The sequence below is a fragment of the Salvia splendens genome, chromosome 11 (assembly GCF_004379255.2).
Source record: "Salvia splendens isolate huo1 chromosome 11, SspV2, whole genome shotgun sequence".
In the NCBI taxonomy this organism is placed as follows: Eukaryota; Viridiplantae; Streptophyta; class Magnoliopsida; order Lamiales; family Lamiaceae; genus Salvia; species Salvia splendens.
The window spans coordinates 34,806,662-34,832,143 of NC_056042.1; the positions used below are offsets into that span (position 1 = coordinate 34,806,662).

Sequence of the window (25,482 nt, forward strand, 5' to 3'; positions counted from 1 at the left end):
ATTCTAAATTCATCTATAGGTCCAGGTAGTTTTTTTTATAGTGCGACAATTGGTGTGTAAATATTACATTCGAAATGTTATTTATTTTTTCCCTCCTGATCCCATACTCTACCCACAACTTGATATATAGGAGTATTAGGGATAACAGATTGTAGATTATTCGTAAATTTATGAAAAAAAATCGTAGTCCAAAATGTTGCTAGACTATAATAAGCTGAAACAACATTTACAAATTCTCCGTTTTGACCATTCCATGGCAACAAGTTGGTAACTATGAGTCTATGACCAGTCCAAAATTAATATTTTAAACTCATGTAGATAAGTGAATTGAAGAGATTAGGGAGGTTATAAGAAATATGGAAAAAGTTATAAGTCAATTTTAATTTCAATGATGTGTGTAAAGTTGATGAATATATCAATAACAAATGGCCACTTACTTAACAGAAAATATCCACTTGCTATTGACTGGCTGCGCTTCTGCTACAAGCCTACAACTATACATACACCACACCCCTTTTCTTCGTAAACACGAAATAAAGTTATTATTCCATATTACAAAAAAATATAGAAATTTCCCACAAATATGTAATTGTGATTTAATAAGTTAGTTGGTAGAAAATGATGGTATTATTACATCATGCGGCAACTAAGAGTTGGATATGTGAATGAGAAGAAGGTTTTGACGTCGGCCACTCACCCACACACACATATACACTTCTCTGTTTCTCTCTCTAAACTCATTAGTCTAGGACTAGTAGCTTCCCCCAACCAATATCTTACTAGTATGTTATATTGAGTAACCGTTTTAATTTCCTCACACTTGTCACGCAACTTCCCACCCTCAAATATGTACATGTACTCCCTCCTACTATATAAACCTAATCTCACTCTTCAATTCCATATCTCAACAAAAACTACTATTTCAACTAGTCAAATTCTTTTAAATTAATGGCTCTCGACACTGCACCAACCCTGCCCTCGAGCAAGCGCACCAAGCGCCCCCGCAGCCGCGAGCCAACAGAGGAGGAGTACTTGGCTCTCTGCCTCGTCATGCTCGCTCGCGGCGGCGGCCCCACCTCCGCATCAGCCAAAGCGCCCGCGGCGGATCCTTCCAACCTCATCTATAAGTGCTCTGTTTGCGACAAGGCGTTCGGGTCCTACCAAGCCCTGGGAGGGCATAAGGCCAGCCACCGCAAGCTCAGCGCCGATCACGACCACGCCGCCGCCTCCACCGTGACGGCAGCGGCGGCGAGCTGCGGAGGGAGGACGCACGAGTGCTCCATATGCCACAAGAGCTTCCCGACGGGGCAGGCCTTGGGAGGCCACAAGCGCCGCCACTACGACGGCGGAAGCAGCGGCGTGACGACATCGGAAGTGGCGGGGTCCGCCGGATCGGTCCGGAACTTCGACTTGAATTTTCCGGCTAAGCCGGAATTTTGGCTCGGTTTTGGCGGCGACGATGAAGTTGAATGTCCACACCCTTTCAAGAAGTCGCGCCTTGGAAATTTTCTCAATATTTAGTTTACGCTTTTTTTGGAATTTTTTATTTTTGGTAGGTGAGATATGTTTTTGGTGTATATATGAAGCAGATTAATTCATTGATTTATTTATTAACTGAATTTTGTGAGAACATGAAATACTCTCTCAGGGACGGAACTACAAATTAAAATGAGCCGGTGCTGAAATTTAACGATAAATATAGCATGATGCACGATGCTTCTAAAATATCTCTGATAGCGACTAGCCTTCTCTAATGGTACTAGTGGTCCACAGACCGCAGGTGTATCTAGAAATTGATTAGTGGAGTAGTAAAAGCGAAAGGTGGCAAATTTTTAGGAACAAATGAAAATGAAAATAAGTAACAAATTTTTAGGGACGGGGAGAGTACTAATTAGTTAATTAGTTAAGTATTAACTAAAAAAGTCCGTGCATATTTCCAATTTCTATTTATCTGATTGTAAATGTATTAACTAGAAAAGTCCGTGCATATTTCCAATTTCTATTTATCTGATTGTATTATTTGAAACAAGGGACACCAATTATCACATGATAGGCTCAATAATTGACGTGGCAAAATCAATAACGTACACATAATTTTCGATAAAATGAAATAGAAAATGTGGACAAGGAAAGAGAATTGAAAAATAAGCACAAATTGAATTTACCATAATGTGAACTTGACATGCAAGTAATTTGAAATAAACAATGAAACAGTGAAGCAACTTAACCATATATTAATCGTTAATCAAACTAGAATCACAGTCACACTTACCATTGCTAGTCATTGAAATCACCTCATTCAAAATAATACCACTTGGGCTTTAACCACTTCGAACTATTTAAAAAATGAAGTACTCATATAACATGTTGATAGAAATTGGGGAAAGGGTATAATACATGGTTCAGTCAATATTTCAAGTTTTATTATTAAATAAATGCATGTAATGTTGGCATCCATCCCGCTAGCTCTTTACTTGAAGAAAATATTATGTTTAATTGCTTTTAATTTATCAATAATCACCAAAGAATGAAATTAAACTATATTTGAGTCTATGAGTAATTAAACATATTGAAAATGTCAACAATATGTTTTATTATGTTTAAAAAGGGGAATATTACATCACTAAAGGTCAGTGCTAAGATTTTATTAATTTGTGCTAATAACATAATTAGTACTTGTATATTTTTATGGGATTTGATTTTTCACATATTTACATAATGTATTATATGTAAATATACTTTACTTTGGTACTTGTATTTCTAGAATTGTTTTGTTGAGTAATGTAAAATTTTATTTATTCACAAATCCTAACAAAATCTACTACTACTATATGTCGAAACAAAGAAGAGATTTAAAATTGAAAATCTGATTTTATTCTTTCTTGTAATGCTAAACGATTTTCTAAACCCGAATTAATCATGACAAGCCGAATCACCATCCCATATTTTTTCGAGGTCAGACGAAATAAATACTTTTCAATAAGAAGCCTTTACAAAAAAAAAATTTACCAATTTATTTAACATAGAAAAACAAATGTATAATTTTTTTTTACCTATATAAGTAGTATAATGTGAAACACATCCTCAATTTGTTAATGAAATCCATATTTGCTATCTTAGTCTAAAGTGTGTCAGACTTAGCTATAGATGGATGCAGTGGCAAGATTAAAAACCGTATCTTCACCCACTTTACCATTAAATACCGAAAAAGTTAAATTATAACGTGTTCGCTCACAACCCTAGTTTTCAATTAATTTCAAAACTTTATTCCCCGGTTTTAGAAATTACCAATTTATTTAATAAAACTATCCTTCAAATCATAGTAACCAAACTCTACCCCCCACCCCCCCCCCCCCCCCTAGGCTATAACTATCCCCCAAGCACACACACATTCACTCACATTCACTCACTCTCTTCCTTTGGCTTTGGAGAGGAAAGTGTTGGTTTCTGGGATTACAAAGATAACTATCGGGCGTAATACAACCCAAAAGAAAGGAAAGGAAGAACTGAACTTAAAAATACAACGTATAATCGAAACTACTAAACCAGTGTGATTAGCCGAGTCGAGGAGGCCTCTTCCCGCAAGACGAGATACGCCCCGGTAGTGCTCTTCGGTTTGGCGTGTCGTCCCCAAAGGTAAAACGGCTACGTCTCTATTGATGCAGCACCGCAATCAACAGAGCTCCGGCGAACTGGATGGAGGAGAGGGCAGAGCTTCGACAGAAAAAACTATGCAGGGAGAGGGAGAGAGCTTATGATGCAGAATGCTTTTTGAATTGTGTAGTGATGCATGGAATGGCTGGCCTATTTATAGGCTCAGTCCACTGCAGGGGGTCAACAGCCATGATGGCTGTCATCATGGCAATTCGTAACCGACGTCGGTTACAGACGTGTGGCAGGAGTGTGCCATCCGTGTGTGGAGCGTGTGGATTTCTCACGTGGCAACCGTGACTGTGCCTCGCTTGACGACGTGTCAAGCCACTTGGATTGCTGACTCGGCGGTGGTCCAAAAAGAATAGTTTGGGCCAAGCACCAAGCCCAAAGACCACCCAAAGACCAATTGCCAAGATCCAAGTCCAAGTCCAAGTCCAAGATCAAGATCGAGATCGAGATCGAGATCGGGATCGAGATCGGGATCGGGCTCGGGATCGGGCTCGGGCCCGGGCCCGAGGCCCGAGGCCCGAGGCCCGCGGCCCGCGCCCGCGACCACGAGCACGAGCACGAGCACGAGCACGTGCACGGGCACGGGCACGGGCTCGGGCTCGGGCGGGCGGGCGGCGGCGGCGCGCGCGTGTGCGCGCGTGTGGGCTCTTTCACCCATCTTGGTCCACTATAATTATTAAGTAACATAAAGTCACTTAATTTATACACATTAAAGATGTGTTAATCCTCCAATGTGGGATAATTAACACTAGTTAATTATTCCCTAAGCTCCATCTCCAAGCTTTAATTAAAAGCTAATTATGCCCAACTTTAATCCACTATTTCTCACTCACCGGAAATCGGATTTGAGAAAGTGAATATACTACATTTACCTACGTAAAATGTAGATCGACGCTATGTCATTTAATTTCACAAAATTAAATGTCTCGTCACATTTATTATTTGGTCAAAATCCATTGACCGGGCATATTTAATCCATGATTTTTTACAATCCCCCACATGAGTGGAAATAGCCGAATGCATATGCATGCAGACACAAGCTCAACCCTCGCGAGGTATATAAGCATAAGGATAGGTAGTTGTTGACTTTGAACCCTCCATAGTCGACACCATCGGATACACAGGCGGCTTAGTAGCGCGATGCTTTGAACTAATCCCCCACGGCGTGCACCGAGACAATGGTGTTAACACTTAAACACCTCAACCTCATCCGTTCTCACGTTTTGTGTCCATTGCGGTCTTGGACACCACTTTGGATTCATAAGTGCGTTTTTTATGAAGCGACCACACTTCGCACTTACGTAGGTGATTCTTAGTCAAGTACCTTGCCATACTTGGTCTCTTTGAGAATTCCATCTCTTTGAGATCCTTAAGAACCATTAAAAGTCATAGACTTAGCCTTTACCACGAGGCAAGTTCTCCAACACTCTATTGCTCTCTAGGGAATAGATATAGTTTGAGTGTTTTTCCATGAACTCTCATAGCTTAGTTGTCCCTTTGAACCAAGTTCTTGGGATCTCCAGTCATCATGGTTGGGTTACCACTATGACAATTCTTTAGTTTGTGGATTTCAAACCCATTCCCTCTAGCAACTTATTCATTTGATCACGGTTTAACCCTTTGGTTAGCGGATCCGCTAGATTATCTATTGACTTCACATAGTCAATTGTAATCACCCCTGTTGTGATCAAATGTCTCACGGTGTTATGTCGTCGACGTATATGTCGAGACTTACCGTTATAGAAACCATTGTTTGCCCTTCCAATAGCCGCTTGGCTATCGCAGTGAATCAGCACTGGTGGCACTGGCTTAGACCAACATGGAATGTCTTCAAGGAAGTTCTTAAGCCACTCGGCTTCCTCACCAGCCTTATCCAAGGCAATGAACTCCGATTCCATTGTTGATCGGGCTATACAGGTCTGTTTTGTGGATTTCCACGATACAGCACCACCCCCAATAGTAAAGACATATCCACTTGTTGAAAGTGAGTCTCTATTATCGGATATCCAATTGGCATCACAGTACCCTTCAAGCACCGGGGGGTATCTCGAGAAGTGTAGCCCAAGATTTTGAGTGTGTTTTAAATATCTCAAAACCCTCACAAGAGCTCTCCAATGCTCTTTGCTTGGATTGCTCGTGTAACGACTTAACTTGTTCACGGCACAAGCAATGTCAGGTCGAGTGCAATTAGTCAAGTACATAATGCACCCGATGACCCGTGCATACTCTTCTTGTGCAACGGGCTCGCCTTTGTTTTTGCTCAAGTGAACGTCGAGTTCAATTGGAGTCTTAACCGGCGCGCCATCATAGGCTTTGAATTTATTCAATATCTTCTCAACATAATGTGATTGTGTTAAGATGATTCCATCATTCGTTCTTAAAATCTTCATTCCAAGAATTACATCGGCTAGACCCATGTCTTTCATGTCAAAGTTTCTCTTTAACATGGCCTTTGTATCGTTAATTACTTGAGTGTTGCTACCCAAGATTAACATATCATCAACGTAGAGACACACTATAACATGACCGTTATTAGTGCTCTTGATGTAGACACATTTGTCGCACTCGTTGATTTTAAACCCATTTGATAACATCACATTATCAAACTTCAAGTGCCATTGCAATGGCGCTTGTTTCAATCCATATAGGGATTTCACGAGCTTGCATACCTTTTTCTCTTGTCCAGGTACTACAAACCCTTCGGGTTGTTCCATGTAGATTTCGTCTTCTAGTTCACCATTCAGAAACGCGGTCTTTACATCCATTTGATGAATCTCGAGATTGTGCAATGCAGCAATAGCGAGAAGCACCCGGATAGATGTAATCCTTGTTACAGGTGAATAGGTATCGAAGAAGTCATGTCCTTCTTTTTGTTTAAAACCCTTTACTACTAATCGGGCTTTATACTTATCAACTGTTCCATCGGCCTTAAACTTTCTTTTAAGAACCCATTTGCATCCTAAAGGTTTAGCACCTTCGGGCAAATCAACCAACACCCATGTGTGGTTTAGCAAAATTGAATCAATTTCGCTTTGAACAGCTTCTCTCCAATGCAGCCCGTCTGGGCCAGCAAAGGCTACTTTTATCGATGTTGGTTCTTCATCCAACATGAAAGCAATGTAGTCAGGACCAAAAGTTTTTGGTGTTCTGACTCTATTACCACGTCTTAGTACTGTATCTTTTGGATCGGGCCTTGCACGCTTGCGCGATTCAGGTTCCGCATCTGTTGATTTAGAACTAGTGGCTTCTTCTTCCACTTGTTTAGAACTAGTGGCTTCTTCAATTCTTGTCTCAGAATTGGTTGATACTTTTTCCTTATCTTTGCAAGGAAAGGTATTTTCGAGAAATACAGCATTCCTCGACTCAATTGTTGTTCCTACTGTGATAGTCGATATTTCAGACTTGTGAACAACAAATCGATATGCACTACTGTTAAGTGCATATCCAATGAAGATGCAATCAACCGTCTTAGGTCCGATTGTAACTTCTTTGGGCGGAGGAACCATCACCTTTGCCAAACACCCCCACACTTTGAGGTATTTGTAGGATGGCTTCCTTCCCTTCCACAACTCATAAGGAGTAACATCTTTTCCTTTGAGAGGGATTTTATTCAAGATATAGTTTGCTGTCAAAACAGCTTCCCCCCACATGTTATGTGGTAATCCTGAACTGAGTAGCAGTGCATTCATCATCTCTTTTAGAGTTCGATTCTTGCGTTCTGCAACACCATTGGATTGTGGTGAATATGGAGCAGTTGTTTGATGAATTATACCACTTGCGTTGCATAACTCCTCAAACGGGGCTACATATTCGCCTCCTCTATCGCTTCGAATCATTTTGATTTTACAACCAAGTTGATTCTCAACTTCGTTCTTATAATTTTTGAACGCCTCTATTGCTTCATCTTTGCTTCTTAAAAGATAAATGTAGCAATATCTTGTGCAATCATCTATGAAAGTGATAAAGTACTTTTTACCACCTCTAGTTTGCAACATCTTTAAATCACATACATCCGTGTGAATTAATTCAAGGGGTTTTGTGCTTCGTTCAACCGAGTGAAACGGCAACTTAGTCATTTTTGCTTCAAGACAAATTTCACATTTATCTTGGATATCCAATTCATTAGCCTTTAGTAAATCTAAATTTACTAATCTTTTAATGGCTTTTGAATTTACATGTCCCAATCTACAATGCCACAAATTTGAAGACTCAATCAAATAAGAGGAAGTAGATGCTTTATTCTTATTGGCCAATGGCTTCGCAACACTTCGAGTTGCTACACTAAGCTTGAAAAGCCCATCGGTTACATAACCTTTTCCGATGGATTTTCCAAACTTATACAAGACAAACCTATCGGACTCAAATACAAGTTTAAACCCTTTATTAACTAGTATTGATCCTGACACTAGGTTCTTGCGGATGTCCGGGACATGCAGCACATCCTTCAAAGTGATAGTTAGGCCAGACGTCATCATGAGAATCACGTTGCCAACGCCGAGGACTTCTGACGATGCTTGATTCCCCATGTTGATCTTCCTCCCTTCAACAGCAGTGTAGGAGGCAAACTTGCTCCTGTCGGAGCAAACATGAGCAGTAGCGCCGGTGTCGATGTACCAGCCTCCCTTGTTATCAACAAGGTTAACCTCTTCAGTGACCACTGCAATGAGGTCGTTCTCATCCCAGTCCTTGAACTCCTTCTCAACGACGTGGGCTGCCGGCTTCTTCTTCTTGCTGCGGCAGTTTTTGGCAAAGTGGCCCGGTTTGCCACATTTGTAGCAGTCGCCTTCAAACTTCTTTGAAGGCTGCTTTCCCTTCCCTTTGTCGTTTGGACGGTTTGGGCGAGGGCGTTTGTTGGAGGGACCGCCCCGCTCCAACAGGTTGGCTTTGGCTTCATTTGGGGTGAAGCCCTTAGCCTTTTGATCACTTTTGCGCACGTCGGCCTCAATGCGCAACTTCACGATCAAGTCTTCAAGGGTCATCTGCTTTCGCTTGTGCTTGAGATAACTCTTGAAGTCCTTCCAACTTGGAGGGAGCTTGTCAATGATCGTGCACCTTAGGAACTTATCGGGCAAGGTCATCCCTTCAGCCACTAAGGAGTGGATGATCATTTGGAGCTCTTGGACTTGCTCCATGATGGGTCGAGAGTCGACCATCTTGTAGTCCATAAACTTGGATGCTACAACCTGTTCAGTCCCTGCAGCATTGTCTATGCTATATTTCTTCTCTAGGCTTTCCCACATTTGTTTAGATGTGGTTACATTGGAGTATACATTATAGAGGCTATCATCTAATGCACTTAAAATAAAGTTTTTACATAGATAATCCCCTTTTCTCCAAGCTTCATAGTCCGCCATGACTTCGAGCCTAGTCTCTTGGTCGCTTGGCGCGGGCGGCTCGTTCTCCGTGAGGAAGTTGGCGACGCCCAATGTTGTCAAGTAGAACAACATCTTCTGGTACCACCGCTTGAAGTCAGATCCTCCAAACTTTGGTGGCTTCTCGGCAGGTGGCATCATTCTTGGTGCCAAAGGTGCCGCAGTTGGTCCTTGGAAGGAACCAATTCCGTTGCCCCCGAAGGAGCCAACAACTTGGTTGGGCATAGAGCCCCCACCATTCATGTTGGGCATAGAGCCCGCCATGGTCGTACCAGCCCCGAAGGGACTAGCACCCGCATGAGACCCGAAGGCCCCAGCATTCGTGTTGATCCCGAAAGATCCAACACTAGTATTGAGCCCGAAGGCACCAACACTCGATCCATTAAAGGATCCGAAGGAACCACTAAAAGTGGAACCAACCGAACCACCAAAGGTGGAACCAGTGGACGCCCCGAAGGGGTTGTCCCAAACCCAAGGGACGGTGGATGAAGCGGCTGGGAAGCCAGAAGTTGGCATCATCGAGGGAATCGATGAAGTGTTGACCGGTCCAGTGGTCGCCATGGTGGAGGGAATGGCGGCGGCGGTGGTGGCAGCGGCGGTGTTGGAGTCGGTAGACATCTCCAGCAAAGGTGTTTAATATTTCGAAAGTTTTAGTTCAGTTTAGAAGTCCAAATTCCTTCAAAGGCAAGTTATCTCGTCTTGCGATTGTTGGTTTCTGGGATTACAAAGATAACTACCGGGCGTAATACAACCCAAAAGAAAGGAAAGGAAGAACTGAACTTAAAAATACAACGTATAATCGAAACTACTAAACCAGTGTGATTAGCCGAGTCGAGGAGGCCTCTTCCCGCAAGACGAGATACGCCCCGGTAGTGCTCTTCGGTTTGGCGTGTCGTCCCCAAAGGTAAAACGGCTACGTCTCTATTGATGCAGCACCGCAATCAACAGAGCTCCGGCGAACTGGATGGAGGAGAGGGCAGAGCTTCGACAGAAAAAACTATGCAGGGAGAGGGAGAGAGCTTATGATGCAGAATGCTTTTTGAATTGTGTAGTGATGCATGGAATGGCTGGCCTATTTATAGGCTCAGTCCACTGCAGGGGGTCAACAGCCATGATGGCTGTCATCATGGCAATTCGTAACCGACGTCGGTTACAGACGTGTGGCAGGAGTGTGCCATCCGTGTGTGGAGCGTGTGGATTTCTCACGTGGCAACCGTGACTGTGCCTCGCTTGACGACGTGTCAAGCCACTTGGATTGCTGACTCGGCGGTGGTCCAAAAAGAATAGTTTGGGCCAAGCACCAAGCCCAAAGACCACCCAAAGACCAATTGCCAAGATCCAAGTCCAAGTCCAAGTCCAAGTCCAAGATCAAGATCGAGATCGGGATCGGGCTCGGGCTCGGGCCCGAGGCCCGAGGCCCGCGGCCCGCGCCCGCGACCACGAGCACGAGCACGAGCACGAGCACGTGCACGGGCACGGGCACGGGCTCGGGCGGGGGGCGGCGGCGGCGCGCGCGTGTGCGCTCTTTCACCCATCTTGGTCCACTATAATTATTAAGTAACATAAAGTCACTTAATTTATACACATTAAAGATGTGTTAATCCTCCAATGTGGGATAATTAACACTAGTTAATTATTCCCTAAGCTCCATCTCCAAGCTTTAATTAAAAGCTAATTATGCCCAACTTTAATCCACTATTTCTCACTCACCGGAAATCGGATTTGAGAAAGTGAATATACTACATTTACCTACGTAAAATGTAGATCGACGCTATGTCATTTAATTTCACAAAATTAAATGTCTCGTCACATTTATTATTTGGTCAAAATCCATTGACCGGGCATATTTAATCCATGATTTTTTACAGAAAGAAGATGAGCTGCAGTGGCTGCCGAATCCTCCGCAGAGGCTGCAGTGACCACTGCATCCTAAGGCCATGTTTGGATTGGATCCAATCCCCTGACGCCCAAGCCCACGCCACCCTCTTCCTCTCCAAATTCTTCGGCCGATCCTGTCTTTTGACCTTCATCGCCTCCATCCCCGTCTCCAAGCGCTCCGGTATAAAACCAAACCGTTGTCGCCACTTGTATTTATTAATTTTAAATATGCATCCTAATATATTTTTCATTAATTATTGCAGCGCTCTTTCAGTCCCTCCTCTATGACGCGTGCGGCCGCACGGTCAACCCGGTCAACGGGGCAGTGGGGCTGCTCTCCACTGGCAACTGGCATATATGCCAGGCCGCGGTGGAGACCGTCCTTGCTGGAAAGGTCCTGCTGCCGATTAGCCTCGGGAGCCCGCACGGCCCCATGCAGGATTGCTTTAGCCAACTCGGATGGGTCCCCAACTGCATCGAGACGATGCCGGAAAGTGGGGTTGATCAAGTTGGGGCTGAGGAAATGCCAAAGCTGCTCAACCTTTTTGCTTAAGCATGGGCTTCACCTAAAGAAGAAGAAGATGAAGGCGACTTCATTAATCCTCTTTTTCTTTTTCTTTTTCTTTAGTTGTTTTTTTTTTCAAATTAAGTGAGTTGGGACTAAGTGAGGAGGAAAATTGCTTTTCGTTTAGATCCCATGTTTCGGAAATTGTATCTCTTTTTGTAGGAGAGTACTATTTTGATGAATAAAGATAGAAATAAAATTATGTGGCCCCATAGTAGATATTACTGAATTAAATGCGCTTATAAAGTCACGAATCTTGTATCGTTGCTTCGCCGTTTGCAATAATTACATGTTTATGAAAAGTCGTGAGGAATGTATCGTTGTTTCATCGTCACTGAAGTAAAGACATAAATTCGATCTCCAATTTAGTACTTTTTAAAAAGAAAATACAATGGCTGAAAATTGTAATACCGAAGCCCATAGGATAAAAAATGTGTGTATGTGTTTGTTAGTTGAATGAAAAAACAATGTTTTACTCATTGCTCATAGGGAGAGGCATTGTCAATCAGAATAATTAATTATATCTTTAGGTATTTAATATATAATTTTGAGAAATGGTTTGACAAAGGGTTGACGGGCTACTCTTACAACCTAAGACGACCAAATATAAGTGTAAGATCTGTAATAATTTAATAGACAACATTGTAATGTGTATGGGTCGTAGCTTTGGATATTGTGGGCAATACTCTGTCTTTGTGCTTCACTGTACCAGTACTACCCCTATATCTTCTTCATTTTTACAATATTTACTGTGTTATGGGGTGAATTAATTTTCTTTAATTAAATGTGGGATTATAAAATTTCGTTTTGGTTACTTTATTTTTATTATGAAATATACTTGTATTACTGTGAATTTGTGATGTGTGATATATTATCACAAAAACACATTATTATAGTAGATAAAAACCAGAAAATTATGATTTCTAGCAAATATTTATGACCATAACTCGGTCAATTTGTCAATTACTAATTCTAGTAGTTCGAATTTTTTTTTTCAAAAAGACTCTTTTATACCAATAAGGTTCCATCAAAATCACAAGTAGGTAATTCTCTAAAAATAAATTGTAATGTGGACAATAATAGAATGAATTACCATTGTTTTTTTTATTCTTCTTAAATTTAAGTGGAGTATCTCTCACCTTCTTTTATTGGATGTGAAAGTATAGTGTTGCATTCCCAAACTCATTTTAAATTCATGAAGTTTCCTTTCACATAAAACAAATATTAGTACTATATATATTATTCATAATAAAAATAACATGTACTAGTACTTACTTATATAATGAAATGGATCTAATTTTAAGCATTACTAATAAATTACAATGATTTTTAGAGATTTTTATCACAGAATTGACAAGCACTCTTCAAACTTCAAACTAATATAACCTCAACTTGTATAGCAATTAACTAACACATCTCCGAGATATGTACTCAAATTTATGATCATATAATACTCCTAATTATCAATGCTTTGTTCATTATGTTATTACCTTATATCATGTACTGATGAAAATTGCTGTACAAATAAAATGTAATACTATATATGTCATTGTTTTTAACGAAAATTGCATAGTTTTTTGCTAAATTAGATACAACAAGCATTCAGTTACAACTTTACAGAACATTTTCCGCCTTAATACAGTGGAAAACGCGACAAATTTCCAACCTAGAATTATGTGGAGATAATCTTTTCCATCTGCATAATAAATATTGCGACAAAGTTTCAACCTATAAATTAAAAAAAGGTTGGTCTTTTTCTCAACGAGATGCGACTTTATATCAGTATTAACTATTCCAGATAATAAAGCATACCCACATAATTATACTAGAAAAGTATGATGGTATACAGATTAAATATATTTTTTTAAATAGTAGCATAAATTGTATATCACTTATATGGGAATTTAACCAAAAACTCTATGTACCTTTTTAATTGAACAATACTCCATCCGTCCCAGTTTAAGAGTCTCATTTTGTCATTTAAGTCCGTCCCAATTTAAGAGTCTCATTTAGAATTTATCATATTTGGACATAAAATTTAACCTCATTATACATTAAATTTATACTCAATGTCATTATTTTCATAAAAATAAACCAAAACAAACACCTTTTACATCCAAAAAAATCAAAAAGGTCTCATCTACCGCTAACTCACTTCATTTATTACACACTCCAACTCTTTTCATAAAACACGTGCCATAATTAAATGACACTATTAAACTGGGATGGAGGGAGTAGTAAGATGTGAATAAAATTGTAGTGGTAGGAATTGTAATTATGTTTAATTAGATGGGTGTAAAAAGAGGAGGGGGAAAGGTGTGCGATCCACATCATCAGGGCCCACAGGAATGAGGTCGTCCACTGACAGTGGAGTCCACATCATCAGGTGGGTTAGATTTCTCTGATATAATAATGAGGAAAAATGGTTTTAATTTAATAATGTGGGGATTAAAAAAGGCAAATAAAGTCATATAGTGGCAATGGGATCCGCTTTTTTAGGTTGCGTTTCGCCGCATATGCACTTTTACTCCCCCTTTTCTTTCTTTGTTTCACTTTGGTTCTTAAATTGTTCATAGATAAAGAATACTTATAATTTTATTTTGAGATAAATTTTCCTACTTATGAATCTTGAGCTTCGGCATGTGGGAAAAAATAATTTTTGATAGTTAAGGTCAGTTCAATCTCATAAAATCGGGACAATGACATTTAAAAACCTTAGTACACATGGTAATTTAATTGTATTAATGCAAAAATCGTTCTATATATAAAACATAAGTAATGGAAAGTAAAATATTATGATTGACAAAAAGAAGCCTAATTGGTAAGACGTTTTTCTCCATTGAATAGGTGAAGAATTTGAGTTATCACAAGGTGTATAAGAAATAATTATTGATTATTTTTTATATATAAAAAGTAATATACTACTCTATGTCATCATACCATAGTCCATATATATGGATTAGTATTTGATTTGGTGGATTAGATAAAATTTAACTCTCCATATGATGCGAGTTGAGTGGATTATGTTATGTACTTATGTATAATAAAATAATCTTGATTAATTTCAGATAAATTCAAAGTCGATGCCAGGTTAATCTTAAGAAAGGTAAGATACTATATCATTCTACCATAGTCCATATATTTCTGAGTAACCTAACATTGCGTAAATTTTAAAATCATGATTTGTCAAAGTATTGAATTTTCAATATAGATACGAAGAATGTATCTATTCCACACATGCTAAACAAATCACATCAGAAAACAAGCAACAGTTATTCCTCTAGAGAAAAAGATAATCCAAGATTATATTCTGATTTCGTCTATCATAATTTCTTGTCCTCTTTTTGTGTTTTAGATTGATATTGGATCTTCAATAGTTGTATTATATCGCTTTACTAATTGCAAAACAATGATGAGTTTAGCAAAACAAGGTAAACAATAGTATAATTATCTTACTTCACTTCATGGTTTTTTTATCATTAAATATCTCATTTTATCATTTTGAGATATTCCATTTTACCATATTTGATAAGCCCACATTTTACTAACCAAATTCATTCACATTTAATTATAAAATCAATAATAAAAATGAAATCCACATTATACTTTCACTTGTATTTTTCTTATAACTCATGCTAATCCCACCTGGCACATTTAACGGCGGACGAAGAGAATAATTTTAGAGAGTATCAAAGTTAGTGACGAGATAAGACAAATTGTCAAATTATCAAAATAGTATTTTTTTTAAAAAAAAATCAACATAAAATAGCACATATTATCAAGTGAATAGTAGAAAACTATATCTATTCCTAAATTTCGAAAATTGGCCTCTCCACGATTTTTTCTGCCTCTACCCTTATAAGTATAATAAGTGGGCTATGATTACTCGACACAATACATCGGTAGAAAAACTAAGTTTACAATATTGACTTGATTTTGATGTAAATCACATATGCTCGTCTATTCCAAGCTTATCATATATCTATACACATACCTAATCATCAAGTCTAATTGATTTTGTCACCTCACCTGTACAGCAAGTCCACTAGAGTTCAATTTGTGTGCAATATAGTTTTGACTATTGAGAAATCACGAGTGAGTCATGTAAAATGATGCACTAGTTTGGGTGGCTAAGCTTGAAAGAATTATTCCCACTACATCCATTCGCCACAAAATTTGGGATGGTCTTGTCTTATAATGTACTATATGCATACACTTTTTTAAAATATCATCTCACCTTTTTCATTTTCTTTGTCATACTTCAGCTTTCATTGCATGCATCCTATTAAACTTTTGATTTGATTTGTACTTGGATAGTTTCAAATTTCATGACCCTCAAAATAGTTGTACATATATACTACATCTATTCAATGGTAATAACCATTGTCTCAGTGGTCTTTTATTCCTTTTAGTTTGGTTTGGTTGGTGGGGGGTTTTGTTGTATGTTTTGTGATTGTTGTTTGAAACTTCTCATTCGAAATGGAATTATTGTGATATCACTCATATCTGATGTCAAGATATATTATGCTCATTTGCCCATCTAACGCTGTCCGCTCTCCTTCCCTACCGTAGGGTAATGACTTTGGATAGAGCGTCCGCTTTTGCGTATACGTTGATTTCGTTGCTTTTTTGTTTTCGAATCTATTATGAAATATTGTTGTATTGATACTTCGTTGGTCATCATTTTTTTTTCTTAAGCGTCTTTATAGAACATAAAAATTGTGGAATACACAATCTAAGTTGAGTTTATCTTTTTTTTTTGCAAATGAAATTTATATAGTTTGGCTTGTACAAAAAAATAGGAAGCAAGAGATTATTGAATGACATCCCAACTGCTGCCACTGGTGGTGGCTATACCCAATTCCAACTATTCAGCCAACCGCATATTCTTCAATCAATGCAAATTAGTAATAGATGTTCCACTATAAAATCTAATTTATTAAAGACATGGATACCAATTAAGTGATGTAGATAAACACAAATTAAAACCAATTTACAGAAATTGAATAAATCTAAGAAAAGTTATGGCGTAGTTTTATTATAAAACAAACAGGAACAACAAAGAGTGATAAATGATTTAGTCATAAGATAGCTTCAGCTTGAGCCAAATTTCAATTTCTCAAATTTAGTTAATTAATCAATACTATTTTTTATAAATTTATATTTAAAGTATAAAATTATAAAAAAAGCCCAATTCAAGCCCACCAATCCAACCCATTTAACCCACTAGGCCCAACCCAGGCCCATTCCTATCTGGATAGCAAGTCTTCACTGATCACTGCTTTCTTAATTCATACACCTAAAAGAAATGTCTCGATTAACAACTTGGGAAGAAGATAGGAGTATATATATTTTTCATAAGAGTTATCTAAAGAAAGCCACTATTCAAACAAATTAAAGTGTGAAACAGATTTTCACTATACAAGGATTCTTACAAGATGTTGATCCTCTACATCAAAGTGTAATACAAAACTAATATCCAAAAAACAAAACCTAATTATCCTCCTCAGAACTGAATATGCTACTACATGCTTCATCTATATAGCACATTATCATCACTTTAAGGAAACTCACCACGCTTGGCTTCAGTGGGAGGAGGAGAAGGCCCTGGCATGTAAGGCATCAGAGGAGTGCCGTGCTGGATCAGACCGGGTCTTATGGAAGCTGTCGAGCTTGGAATTGGATCAATAGGGCGGTAGTCTTCCAAGTGAACGTTGCCCTCAACGTCTGCAGCTTTGCTAGGATGATCCATGTCTTGCTGCTGAATAATAGAAGAATAAATTGACTTATTCAGTATATCAAAGAATTTGAAAGATATAAGCTTAAGTGACTGTACCTTAACCTTCCTTCTTTTTATCGTCAAAGCCATAGCCTTCATGCGGCCGATTGAAACCATACCTGAATCCAGTAGGAGTAGTGTGAAGGAAACAAATTGTAGCATTCACCACTTAGTTTAGTTACATAGTTATCAACCAAAGTGAATGTCAAATATGCTGCATTAGAGTGCAAACTAATGAAAACTACCTTCCTTTTCTCTATGCCATCAGCCTATGAATCTAAGCTAATTCCAAGAAGGTAAGAACTTAATTTGTTTCAGCACTTTATTGATTCACTAAAGCCAATATCTGGGTTGGTTGAGTTTAATCTTGTGATTATCTTTTCAAAACAAGACGAGTCATCCCAAATAATATATAGCGAAAGACGTGCTCACAAAAAGAACTTAGCAATTATAATTTCAAGATTGGCAAATATCAAGTATTGGCATAGGAACTGCAAATGAGCTTTGATCCAAAAAGGAAATTAAAAAATTGATCTGAACTCAGCACCACAGAACTGCATTTCGACAAAGTTAAGATGTTTGTAGAGAATCTCAAATGCAGAGAAGGTTTCTTATGCTGAAATTTGCAAAGGAATATGCAATGACATAACAAGTTTTTTCAAGAAATTTCTATCTCCAATTTTCCTTCTTCCAAACTACATCTTCTCTCATGATCCACCATGACGTTTTTTACAAATTCTTGAAGTAGCTAAAGCAACACAGTCAATTTGATCCACCCATAGCTCCAACCTTATCTCAAATAGGCCAATTACATGAACAAAGATTCCTATATGAGTGAGACATCAACCAAACTAATTATAAGATATAGAATAGAGATATGCATAATCAACATGTTCATACACAGATTTGTTCAAATTCTTAACTTCCATAGAAACTAGACGCTGCACACAAATAAGTAAAAATAATGTTTACCTGGATTGATCATAGTTCCTTCTTTGCTGGGAAAGCTAAGGTACAAAAAGGCAGCTGCCCCCATCAACAACAACATGAACAAGAAGCCAAAACTCCTCATTATTACACTAGCTGGTTTCAATTTTCTCTCGAAGTAACAAAATCCACAAGTATTTCAAAGGAAAAGTCCTCAGCAGCAGAGTTTCTTCACCGTTTCTAAAATTCAGAAACCCCTAAAATCGATCAGAAAATCCGTGGAGATAACAAGATAGAAATTGGTACAATCCCCAAATGCAAGCATACATACAGCCACAATATAATATCAGAAATTAAATAGACGATCGAAGCATATGGAAATCAAATAAAATAGCATAATTTAGCTGAAAAATCATGTGCGTTCGTTGTCATGGCGCCACTGCTACAGTGATTGTAGTTGGGGAGAGTGAAAGGAATTGAAACTGAAGAGTAGTTGAGCATAGCTGCAGAAGAGGAGTAAATGCGGATGAATGAATCGGTAGAAGAGAAATAAATGCAGAAGTTGCGGTGGAATGCGAGCCCTTCCTCCGCCATTGATTGCCTCTGCCCCCATTAGCACTCTTCCCTGTGCTCAATTTCTTTGATTTTCTCTTTTTCTTTTATATACTTAATTATTTTAATAAAAGTTTAATAAAAGAAGGAGTATTATAAATTTCGAAGATCTCATATTCCCACGTTCACAATGTACATTCAATTTGCTTTCTAAATCACTCAAGTTGTCACAAAAATGATTGCTACAAGAGAACAAAGATACACACAAGTAAATGAATATTTAGCAAAAGCGACAATGATCTATAAACTTCCACAACGAACTATTTCTTCGTGTTTGTCTTACATTTGTGTCGCTCTTATTCAGCATCTCCCACAGCACGTGGACATCCTCGTACTCACATGACTTCACGTCGCGCTGCAGTTTTATATGCCCTGCAAATCCGACCGTCCACAAATTACCCCACGCGGGATATAATATAAATCAAATGCAAAGAAAGAGAGGAAAACCTGAAGATCCACATAGATCAATCTTTCTTGAAAATTTGGTCCAAGCTTTCCTCATTGGTGTGATCATTTTGTTCCAACACTTCATTGTCATCTTCAAATAACACAATTTAGGATTGATTGTTGAATTTTAATCAATCCCAATGTTCAAGGATGAGACAAATCAATGAGTTTCAATCATATCCCCTGTTAAAAAATGAAAAAAAAATACTCATTCAAAAGAATAGCATAAGAAATCAGAAAAATTTAGGAAGAAACTTAGGAAATTTTTACTCACCAACATGTGTGAGAGATGTTATGCATGTGGCCCTATATATGGATGTGCTCAAGAAGAGATTTCAGATCAGGCCAAGAAAAAATTGAAAAAAATGATGTATTTTAAAATTTATATTTCTTTTACTTAGAAAAAAGATATAATTGGTTCTCCGGTAAATGTGGAGAGGAGAAGATGGAGAATATCTTTTATTAGTTGTGATTTGGTCATCTTAAATTAGTAATTATCAGTAATTAGAATTCAGTAACACATAATTCAAAATCAGTGGTCAATGGGCTGGGTTGGGTTGGGTTGGGCTAAAGAAAATAATGTCCAGGCCTAAAAATGACTACGTAGTTGGCCCATCGTTTTGTTTGGTTATTTTATTTGTAACATTCTTCTTATAGTATATGATTTGATTAGTTTTAACAAATGGTCGATTTTCTCTCTTTGGAGCATTTATTAGAATATATATTAAGATAATTCAAAAATTCATTGGGCATCTTTTCAAAATTAATGGAACAATAAGTTATTATAGAACGAAAACCTCAAAAATTGAGACAAATTCTTCCTTTTATTACCTATTTTTAGTATTTATACAAAGTTGGTCTAGTATGTCTTAGAGCATCAGCAGTGGCGCGGAGCTCTCCTGCCACGTCATACGGACTTCCCACTGTACTGCCGCGTCATACGGACTTTCCACTGCACAGTGGCGGAATTCCCCGCGTAATTCCCGACGGACTTCCCACAATAAAAAATTCACAAATTCACAAATTAAATAATTTCCGGGATTAAATAATTTACGGAATTAAAATTTCAACACAAATAGGGAAAAAAATTTCATTAAAAAAAGAAAAGTACATTTCACCAAATAAAAAAAAATACATTTCAATAATTAAATGGTGCGAATGAAATGAAGTTCAACGGATGTATTTATAGAAATTTAAAAAAAAAATCATTTAATGCAATAAACGGGAATTCCGCGCGGACGTCCGTGGGAGCCAACGCAATGGCGGACGTCCGTGGCGAAATTCCCCGCGGAATATGTAAGATAGCATAAAATAGCTAGTTAGCAAAGGATTTATGACATTTCTTAATAAAGTGAGGGCGAATTGCTGAAAAACTCACAAACTTTGGTCAAATTCTAATCAATTTTGTGAGTTTCAGAATCATACGCAATATCCCCTAAATCCAAATCAATAGGATAATTGAGAAAATTGTCAAAGCTATATATAATTGGTTATATTTGAAAGTTGAGGGATTGACCACACATTGTGGTTTTCCCGACAATATATTTAAAAATATACCAAAAAGAATTTCTGGAGACGAGGACATGCCGATATTACATAAGTTGTTGTTGCTGCCAAAAGAGAGGTGTGATCTTGCTTGCCCTTATCTTGAATGATCAATGTCTTCAATACAGATAGTTGCGGAAACCCTTTCCTCAAAATCTTCTGGCAAATTAATATTACATATACATTAAAACTTGTGTTATTCATAAATGAGACTTATTTTTGTGGATGGAGTGAGTATTTAAATAGCGAATAATTAAGGTCTAACCTCATGGGGTGAGGTAGATAAGGTAAGTGTTTGGAGTTGGGAAGCAAGGCAAGATATTGTAGAAAAAAAGTGGTTCATAGTCAGTGTTGCTAGGGTCGCGGGTCGGTCCGGGGCGCTGAGACTGGACCCCGGGTCGCGGGGCGATGGGGCGCTAGGGCGAGGGACCCACGAATCGGGGCGCAAAATTATTTATCATTTATATATTAGTAATAATAATGATTAAATATAATTCACTAATATATAAATACTTATACTTACATAACAGTTATGTAAGATTTTTTTTTAATTTCAATCTTTACATTGGGTAGAAAATAATTATTGAAGGAATTATAGTCTATTTACTTGTTTTGATAATTAAAATGAATTTATTAATTAATTCATTTTGAGGAAAGATGAAAAGTTGGCAGTAATAATAAATTAATATTATAGAAAAGTGAAAAAGTAAAAAAGTTGAATGATTAGAGGTAAAAAAGGCGGTGGTGGGTGCCTAGTTTTATCAAAAGGACTTCATAGTATTAAAATACTAATAAAAAGAAAAGATTTCAGCTTCCTCTCTCTTTACAGAGAAACGAATCGCTCCCCTTCGTCGCCCCCTTTGTCACTCCACTCGCCACTACCGCCCCAGGCGCGCCCCACGTATCTCGCTCGGCTCACCCATGTTAGGGCGAAGCCGGCCTCGACCCTGGCGATCCGCGCCCCGGGCGCCCCGAGCGCGATTTAAACAACACTGTTCATAGTACATCTTCGAGTTCTGATTCTAAAAGTTGCGGCAACCAGTGTTGTCAAAATGGCGCTCGGGTCGCTCGGGTCGCCCGGGTCGAGACCGTCACCGCCCCAACATGGGTGGGTTAATCGAGGTACGGGGTCGCCGCCGGGTCGCCTGGGTCGAGAGGGTCGCCTGGGTCGAGATACAGGTAATTCCTAAACCTTTATTCTCTGAATCTTTTCCTTTTTAATGCTGATTTGTTTTTACTAAAATAAACATAAGTATAAAAGTAAATCTTACCTAAAAGTCTGCTGATTTTCTCAAATCTTTCACACTTTTGTTCTGATTTTCTCTAATCTCAGCACACGTTTTTTCTCCTCTGTTCCTCAGATCTCTCACACTTTTGTTCTGATTTTCAAAAATCTCAGCACACGTTTTTTCTACGTTCTCCTTTGTTTCTCAATCTCTATTATCTATATATATGCATGAACTACATCAAGCTTTTCAAGCCCTAAATTCATCCTCTTCATTCCTAAACAAATATACAGAGCCACCCTTCATCTATTCCTTCATTTGTTTAATCAAGGTATTTGTTCTAACTTTCATCTTCTTGTTGAATTTTGTGTGCAGATTTAAATTCTAATTCGGCCTCTACATGCAGCTTGTACCACTTTATCTACCTATAGGCTATATGTATTGCAACTTTATTGAAACTTTATTTGATATATTGAAACTTTATAGGCTATATGTATTGAAACTTTATTTGATATATTGTAAACATTAGAGTAATATATTTATTTGATTTAATATTAAAAGGCAAAAAATTAGTCTAGAATAGTGGGTCTCTCGACCCAGTCCCGCGACCCGAATTTTCACATCATCGATCCGGTGCGACCCTCGACCCTAACTACACTGGCGGCAACAAGCTTAGGAACATTCTCGAACCGCAACTGACGCCGTCTTGTATCAACAAAAACTATAGATAGATTTGGGGCAAAAATGGTAATATTGAAATCCTGACCATTGCGTCTACGTATTTCAAGATGCTTCAACGCGAGGGTTGCACCGCTGACATGAACATCAGACGTCAAAGATGCCTTTGTGATAGACAGTGTCCTCAACAAAAGACAATTGCTTAGGAACAAAGAGATATCTTCACCACTAACTTTCTGTCTCCTCAGGCACAAAGTCTTGAGATATTTCATAGGTCTCAAATCTCCTAACTCAACTCCATGCTTTTCACTCAGGCAAAGGAAGTCTAATTCCAATCTCTCAACTCGTCTCAACCCCACAAATTCGAGCCATTTGGTGACTGTGCTTTGTGCTGACTTGTTTATGTAAATAAACATTCTGAACCATTCCAGGAAAAGGGCTTGATGCGATTCGAGAGCTGAATTGACCATTTTCACGTGTTTGCACGTCTCAACATCCCATGAATTGTGCTCGATTTCAGTGGTTTTCTTGTCATTGTTGCCAATACTATTGATGTCTATAAAGTTGAGATTAGGAGTGTGCTTCCATGAATTCGACCATCAGGGTGAAAGAACACTAGTGGACGCAGCTTCTCTCGGCGATAGGAAAGACAGTATAGTGGAGATGATATCTTCGGGTAACGCACTTATCCTATCAGCCGTAAACCCTAAACACTAAACCACAATATATACGTAAACCCTAAACACTAAACCACAATATATATATATATATATATATATATATATATATATATATATATATATGGGAGCGTTATTCTCCTTTTCACATCTTAGATCCTTTTTCATTCTTAATATTACGCGTTAGATCTAAGGCATCAACGAATCAGATTGATTCTATAAAACTGGTTCCGTGTTGCATTATAGAAGGTGGTTGTATGCATTACAGGGTTATTATTGACATTTGACGGAAAAGTAACTGCCACATTTTGATATCTGCGAATAATGCACCACATGGTCACGAGTAATGCATATAATTGACTATATAATGCACAATATGTGAACTGCAATGCATACGAATAAGATGTAACATGTTATGATGTTTGACACACGTTTCTTGTTTCCCCTAAGGGTTTAATAAGCTTAGGGGCTAGGGTATAGTACGTAGACATTACTAACAAATTGTTGTTATTGGAATATACGTATGTGCATTATTTGGTTTAGGTAGTGCATTATGTAGCTGTTAATTGTCATTATCTCAGTATATTATGCATTATTAGAGGTATTGTGTATATGGGTTAGACATTATCTCAGTATATTATGCATTATTCGCTATTTAAATACTCGCTCCATCCACAAAAATAGGTCTCATTTATGAATGACACAAGTTTTAATGTATATGTAATATTAATTTGCCTGAAGATTTTGAGTAAAGGGTTTCCGCAACTATGTATTCTATGGGCTAAAACAAGGAATAATTTATGTAAAATTTAAGTATTGATTTTCTCCACTTGAACCTATGTATTCTTTTTTCAGTTTTGTGCATATATACTGTAACGGTAACTCTCACACTATATATACAATCGAGTACAAAATAGAAATACAAAGAAATTGTACGAAGGTTATAGATCTTCACAAGATGCACCTATCTAAATTATCTGAACCAAGAACAACGAACATTACAGAAAAAAGATGATGCATCGAAAATTATCAAAAATTAGTGGCAAACCCAAATAGCCACTTGAAATAATCATGACAGTACTTAAATGGGAATCGAACTAGGGTTTGTAGCGTGGCACGGAACTATTCTACCACTAGACTACTAGTGCTTATGGTCTTAGGGCTTCTTTATGTCTTATTTCACGGATGAACCTTGGCCGGTCAACTTGACCATGATTAATAGGCTTGTAATCGAGCCATTGTTGGGTTCGAGTCTAGGTTTGAATAAAAAGCTTCTTAAAAATTATTATCAATTGATGACAATACTAGTATTATCGCGCCTCAGTTGGAAGTACTCTTCTCTCGTTCAACTATGAGCAAGAATAAAGCATGGCTAATACAAAACCAATGAGAGAATATTACATGACATGTCGCGGGTTTTAGAGAAATAATTAATCCATGATCAGTGGTTGGTCCATGCTTCTCTGTTTCTATGTATGCATGTATGCGTTACAATGACTTTCATTAGCCTCCCGAGCCCCCATTTGACGCATCACTATCGCACCCGCATTACGAGTCATGCAAAAAACTTTGCACAAACTTAGTATTTGTGCAGAGTTTCCTGAATGGCTCAAAGGCTGCAGTTGACCAAGTAATAGCGAGAGACTGAATTCTTAATAAATTAAAAAAAAAAAAGACTACAGTTCAAGATTGAGATTTATTAAATTATTTTTTCACTCTCATTACTAGGAATAAATTTGTCTAGGGTGGTTTATCAAGTATGCTTTTTGTAATTTCTTGCATTTGATACATAGATTATTTTCTGCCTATTTTATATTTTAATTTTTCGATTCAGTTTATAATTTATGCCAAAGAGAACGAATTGAAAATTGAGTGAAGGTTATGTAGATTTTACTACCAACCCGAGTTAGCCATTTTAGCAAAAAGAGGATGAAAGAGGAGTAATTGGTAGGGCGAGAGGAATGGTACTGTATTTAGATATTAGAGAATTTATGTCAGAACAACAAATACGCTTGGTTTAAAAATAGTACTGCATATGTGTGAGATATTGTTAATAATAGGGTTAGGTTAGTATGGTTTGCTTAATTTGATATGGCAACTTATAATATCTAGA

The 25,482-nt window shown here is 38.0% G+C and overlaps 3 protein-coding genes across 4 annotated transcripts; 2 read left to right on the top strand and 1 right to left on the bottom strand.

Annotated features, from left to right (window-relative positions):
• Positions 1–822: 822 nt before the first annotated feature.
• On the top strand, positions 823–1,614 carry LOC121754894 (zinc finger protein ZAT10-like). The gene has a single exon (XM_042150184.1). The coding sequence runs from the start codon at positions 949–951 to the stop codon at positions 1,519–1,521; it is 573 nt and encodes a 190-aa protein (XP_042006118.1). The 5' UTR covers positions 823–948; the 3' UTR covers positions 1,522–1,614.
• A 1,744-nt stretch (positions 1,615–3,358) lies between these two features.
• On the top strand, positions 3,359–11,680 carry LOC121756324 (LOB domain-containing protein 37-like). The gene is made up of 3 exons (XM_042151832.1): positions 3,359–3,437; positions 10,907–11,094; positions 11,177–11,680. Exons 2-3 carry the CDS (start codon positions 10,911–10,913, stop codon positions 11,464–11,466), a joined length of 474 nt encoding a protein of 157 aa, XP_042007766.1. The 5' UTR covers positions 3,359–3,437; positions 10,907–10,910; the 3' UTR covers positions 11,467–11,680.
• A 5,192-nt stretch (positions 11,681–16,872) lies between these two features.
• LOC121756325 lies at positions 16,873–18,826 on the bottom strand. 2 transcript variants are annotated; one of them, XM_042151834.1, is made up of 3 exons: positions 18,230–18,826; positions 17,315–17,376; positions 16,873–17,236 (listed from the first exon to the last, which is right to left on the bottom strand). In XM_042151834.1, exons 1-3 carry the CDS (start codon positions 18,327–18,329, stop codon positions 17,039–17,041), a joined length of 360 nt encoding a protein of 119 aa, XP_042007768.1. In that variant the 5' UTR covers positions 18,330–18,826; the 3' UTR covers positions 16,873–17,038. The 2 variants fall into 2 exon arrangements, with proteins under 2 accessions (XP_042007768.1, XP_042007767.1); XM_042151833.1 differs by having other exon boundaries at positions 16,873–17,239; positions 18,230–18,825.
• Between the last annotated feature and the right edge of the window lie 6,656 nt (positions 18,827–25,482).